This window comes from Helicoverpa armigera, chromosome 1 (genome assembly GCF_030705265.1).
Source record: "Helicoverpa armigera isolate CAAS_96S chromosome 1, ASM3070526v1, whole genome shotgun sequence".
In the NCBI taxonomy this organism is placed as follows: Eukaryota; Metazoa; Arthropoda; class Insecta; order Lepidoptera; family Noctuidae; genus Helicoverpa; species Helicoverpa armigera.
In genome coordinates, this window is record NC_087120.1 from 12,743,089 (window position 1) to 12,748,870 (window position 5,782).

Consider the following 5,782-nt stretch of genomic DNA (forward strand, 5'->3'; position numbering starts at 1 on the left):
CGCACGCAATGGCACGAGTGCATTTTACGTGATAAATCCTGTTTACCGTAGCGTTTCCAGGGCTGTCTTTTGTTTTGCTGATAATGCAGCATTGCTAGAAACACTAATACCCACTGAAATCTGATTTACATGTCAAACTTTAGAGTGGATGCGTTATTTCTTAGGTCTTGTATAAAAAAAATGCCTTGTTGTCTGAAAAACTATTTACTTTTATGATGCTGTTATGTAATAAATAACATGGCAAGTGTTCTATGGGCATAGGTACTTTGAATAAATGTGATTACCTAGTCTCTAAAGAATTTCTTGTAACTATGGTGAAATACAAACTCAGTATTTAATGGCCTTTATGTTTACATTTAAAACAATACTTTGTCTAAGCTATGGGCGGTAATTGTCAAAATTAAGTCAAACTCATTATTTGTTATTGATTTTGTGTAAGGTTTCTTTAGCCCAATAATTATGCTAAATCAATAAAGTCGTAAATGAAACTAGTTAAATAGCAAACCGGCCAAGTGTGAGTTGCACCAGGACTTTACACAATGTACTCAACGTATGTTGTACGAGACAATCGTATTGGTAGGTAATTTTGTAAGAAAACATAATATAAGTAGGTAAATCATAAAAGATATATGAACCTTCTCCTTGCTAGTCACGTTTTGTCCTAATTTAAAGTAAGTAGGTAGGTACTTACCTCTGTTTCTATCCACAAGTCGAGATTCTATAAAATCAAAAGATTGGTGGCAAACGATTCGAAGATGTAATGGAGCACTATTGAAATAATTCAATTTTAAATAGTTAGTCCTTTACATGGAGCGCCTGCCGATCTGACCTCCCCAACTACATGAGCAATCCCATACCTATTAACTAATAAGTGGTTATCAGACTTTCTGGCTTCTATCAGACTAACCGTAAATGACTTCTAAAGTGGTTTAGAAAGCTCAAATGTATATTTATGTTATTGAATTAATAGATAACATGGTGAAGAATGTGGGACGAATACACGGTAACCCCCCAAAGGGACCAACTTTGATGGACAATCCTCTTGGAAAATACTTCAGTCTCCCGCTTCCTGATGACAAACTTATAGCCACATATGTCTGGATCGACGGCACTGGCGAAAACTTGAGATCCAAAAATCGCACGCTGAACTTTCTACCTAAAGTGCCTGAAGGTGTATTCCCGCAATTTCTAATACCTACTAGCTTTTCCTAACTGAATAGAAAGTAGTCTTTATTCTCTCCCAGGCTCTAGATTATGTGTGCCTTTAAATTACTAGAATTTATAATAAAACGCTAATCTTACAAACGACAAAATTGGAGCTACTTTCAAATTTTACAGATAGATTTACAACCATAATGAACGCACGCGATGAGAAATTGAGGGAAGAAGCGTATAAGGAACTGAAATATTCCGAGCAACACAAATATTTGCCACCGTATTTTTCTCCAAGAAATCTTGAAAATATTTTCAAAGTGCAATGCAGACTGCGGGCCACCAGAAACATCGGCGTTTTTGATGAGAACTTGAAAGGTTAAATATGAAAAAGTAGATAAGTACTTAGAATAGAAAGCATAAACTAAAATTCAAAGTAAACCGACTTCCAAAATCCATCCTTCTAGTGATTGTTATTAGATCATTATTCTATAACAGGTGGTCAGATTTTCAATCTTCTGAAACCCCATAGTTTCGAACAAACGGCCCTTCTCGTATTCTAATTAAAGGATCCTACCTACGAGCAAAAATGGTTAGTGTTCGCTAGAGGGAGTAGACCAGGGGCCCGATTCTCCTAATTTTACTTAAGCGCCATTCGATTGACGTTCGACTCGATTCGACTGAGATCCAATTCCGACTCGATTACGATTGAAGCGTATGTGGCATTCCGCTATTTTTTCTTTGAAATAAACGTTTTTATCCTTTTCTGTCATTCAATAATGAATCATTTTGTCTGGAAATGATTTACGATTGCAAAATGATTGTACAGCAAACTACCGTATAGACCAAAATCATCAAAAGTAGCAGACCAATCGCACACCAATCAAATGTCAATCGAATCCGATTGGTCTTTTATTAGTAGCAGAATGCACGATATGGTTAAAACTGCTATTAGGATCATATTGCGATTCGATTTTGACATTATTAACTTAGGAGAATCGGGGCCCAGAAGAAGCATTTGAGTTGTAATACAGATTGTAGGTACCTGTATTTCTTGTTGAAGTAGGTACAACTCCATTATTCACATACTTACTCGTGTACTCCTCAACAGATCTACCCGTTATGTCGTTCAATGGTAGTGCTACTCGACAAGCGAAAAGGACAAATGCTGACATGTACTTATTTCCGCGCGCCATATACAGGGATCCGATTCACAGAGGACGAAGCATCCTCGTTATGTGCGATACATACGATACGCAATTACAGCCAACAGGTAAGTTAACATTAGGTACCTCTATGTCCTGATGATCCAGAGCATAAAACCAGGTGATATTTGCTATTTTCATAGCCAAGATAATTCTTCTTCAGCCTTTTCATACTCGATTACCCATTTTGATAACCTTATTCGGAGCGCAATATTGTGAAATCAGTCTTGGTTTGTAAGTATTTTAGGGTGATCCAAGTGTTCCCTATATGCCATATGCGTAAAAATAAAATAAAAAACAGTACTTAAGAAGGTATCAACAGTAGATTTGAGAAAAAAAAACCTTCACCTCATATAAGCCTAAAAAGTCGAGAAAAATAGTAGCCAAACGTTTTAGATTCAATTTGGTGTATCTACAGCAACCAACAACCGAGTCCGCTGTGCCGAGGCGTACCTAAAGTGTGAAGAAGACGAGCCGTGGTTCGGCATTGAGCAGGAGTTATTTCTGATGAGTGCCGATGACATGAGGCCGTTAGGGTGGCCGTACAAGGGCTTCCCGGAGAGATCATCGCGGTACTACTGCGGGGTTGGAGCCGATAGAACATTCGGACGAGACCTAATGGAAGCGCATTATAAGTCGGTTTACAAATCTATAAGTTGTTAGAAAACACTAGATAAATTAGGGCTTGAGAACACGTGCTGTTAATTCCATTACAAGTAAACTTATGTTTCTCTTACCTAGATGTTGCCTATACGCTGGCATACCTATCGTAGGCCTCAACGTGGAAATGGGTCCATCACAATGGGAGTACCAGATCGGCCCATCAGTTGGAGTGAGTGCCGGCGATGACCTTTGGATGGCTCGCTACATCCTACAAATTCTAGCCGAACAGTATGGAATCGAAGTCAGCATGAAGCCCAAGCCACTTCCGGATTGGATGGGTTCTGGAGCACACGTGAATTTTTCTACCAAACTAATGCGCGATGTTAACGGTATTGTGTGAGTAGGTTTTGGATATAATGAATTAGTAGATACCTAAGTGGCGCCTGACTTCACTGCACACACCATGCAAAGTACAACAATTTATCTACAGGTATACAAATATAAAAATGAATGGTTGGTCATACCAACACGTTTGAACGGCTCGACTGATTAAGGAAAATTAAGAGGGAAGGTAGCTTAGATCCGGGAGCAGGACATAGTGTTATCACCATCCGGAAACGGGAAGCACTTATTTTAGAACGCGGATGGTAGCTAGTATACAATAATTCTATTACTATAATACCGAGTATTCTCGACTTGCAGAGAAATCGAGAAGGCTATTGAAAAGCTGGGCTATGCTCATCAGGCACATCTGAAGTTGTTCGACCCTCACGGAGGGCGAGAAAATGCCAAGCGTTTGGTTGGTAGCCACCAAGTAGCTCATGGTGATGAATTAACCGCTGGTAAGTACTCCTGGCGAATAATACCTGCCTACTACGTATGTACTATTTCACTCACGACTGCGTCCACGTGGGTAATCACATTACTCACGTTTTGGGCCGATATGGTTCATACTCTGTCACTGTCTAGCCTTTTCTCTACTATGTTGGGGTTGGCTTCCATTCAAATCGAGTGCAGCTGATTACCAGTGTTTTATATGGAGAGGCTGCCTATCGGAGTTTCTAGCTCCTGACTATCCTGGCGACCCATACTCCCACCGGTCCACGCGAATCTTCTCATCTTGGTGAACTTAGGGCGCCCACTGCCGGCGTGGCACGGCATGGCACGGCAAAGGATTTTAATGCTAATTAAGTCATTTTGAATCTTATTTCAATGAATTTAGAATCTATGTTACTTTCTTTGTATACCACGATGTCGCGACGTGCCGCACTATGCCACGGCATGACGCGACGTGCCGCACTATGCCACGGCATGACGCGAAGTGCCGCAGGAAGCCACGGCATGACGCGACGTGCCGCACTATGCCACGGCATGACGCGACGTGCCGCAAGATGCCACGGCATGACGCGAAGTGCCGCAGGATGCCACGGCATGACGCGAAGTGCCGCAGGAAGCCACGGCATGACGCGACGTGCCGCACTATGCCACGGCATGACGCGACGTGCCGCAAGATGCCACGGCATGACGCGACGTGCCGCAAGATGCCACGGCATGACGCGACGTGCCGCAGGATGCCACGGCATGACGCGACGTGCCGCAGGATGCCACGGCATGACGCGACGTGCCGCAAGATGCCACGGCATGACGCGACGTGCCGCAGGATGCCACGGCATGACGCGACGTGCCGCAGGATGCCACGGCATGACGCGACGTGCCGCAGGATGCCACGGCATGACGCGACGTGCCGCAGGATGCCACGGCATGACGCGACGTGCCGCAGGATGCCACGGCATGACGCGACGTGCCGCAGGATGCCACGGCATGACGCGACGTGCCGCAGGACGCCACGACTTGACGCGACGTGCCGCAAGATGCCACGGCATGACGCGACGTGCCGCAGAACGCCACGACTTGACGCGACGTGCCGCAAGATGCCACGGCATGACGCGACGTGCCGCAGGATGCGGTTGCATGACGCGGCATGCCGCGAAACGTATGGGACACTTAGGGGTCGAGGAATTATGATTGCTAGCTAGTTGAAATAAGGTAGAAACTTGTACAGCATTTCGATGGCGCAAAACTGATGAATGCCATAGTGGCTGGGCTTTCAGATGAATGCCACGGCATGCCACTGCACGCCGCGGGATACCACTGCATGCCGCGGAATCCCAACAGCAACCCTTCGTGTCATGCCGTGCCACGCCGTCAGTGAGCGCCGGCCCTTAACGTGCCTTTGCCGTGAAACCCATGACAAGATGGGGTGGCCATTGCCCTACTGCCATCCTTGGGCCTACACGCCAAGCATTGCTTACCTGGTATAACCCTATATCATACTCGTTGCCGCGTTATTTCGTAGGCTTCATAGTGATCTTGTTCGTAGGGGTCGGTGAACGATTAAACAGCATCAGGATACATCGGAACATCGCTTTTGAAAAAAAGGGTTACTTCGAAGACCGTCGGCCTGGGGCCAACTGTGACCCTTATGTTGTTGTGGACGCTTTGCTTCGAACATGTGTGCTCAACGAATAACTGAAACATTCACATGCAGGTGATTTAAGTCATTTTTTATAGTTACTGATGTTAGTTTCAGCACCTCTAAATGCACTTTTATAAAGCATCAAAACTTTCCCTTTTTACGAAAGAGGAAAATGTTTAATTCAATACATTGTTTACCAATAGCTGCAAACATTTCTTTTATGAAAATCTTTTTAACTGTCCAGTGTCCTGTTCTACTCCCAAAATACTCCAATTCATTTTCAGTCTTTTAGGTACTACGAGTGTATTGACCTGCGAAATCACAACAAAAATAATGTACCCACAAA

General features: G+C 43.9%; 1 protein-coding gene across 1 annotated transcript; it reads left to right on the forward strand.

Annotated features, from left to right (window-relative positions):
• The first annotated feature begins 394 nt into the window (after positions 1–394).
• LOC110379986 (glutamine synthetase) lies at positions 395–5,638 on the forward strand. Its single transcript, XM_021339833.3, has 8 exons — positions 395–576; positions 971–1,171; positions 1,339–1,530; positions 2,264–2,425; positions 2,776–2,992; positions 3,099–3,356; positions 3,663–3,802; positions 5,341–5,638. Exons 1-8 carry the CDS (start codon positions 540–542, stop codon positions 5,487–5,489), a joined length of 1,356 nt encoding a protein of 451 aa, XP_021195508.3. The 5' UTR covers positions 395–539; the 3' UTR covers positions 5,490–5,638.
• Positions 5,639–5,782: the final 144 nt, after the last annotated feature.

Bases quoted from the DNA above. Each gene is read 5' to 3' on its own strand.
- LOC110379986 (XM_021339833.3), top strand. From the start codon at position 540: ATGTACTCAACGTATGTTGTACGAGACAATCGTATTG. The intron at 577-970 runs GTAGGTAATTTT...TTGAATTAATAG, and splicing joins TGTACGAGACAATCGTATTG to ATAACATGGTGAAGAATGTG. The intron at 3,357-3,662 runs GTGAGTAGGTTT...CTCGACTTGCAG, and splicing joins CGCGATGTTAACGGTATTGT to AGAAATCGAGAAGGCTATTG.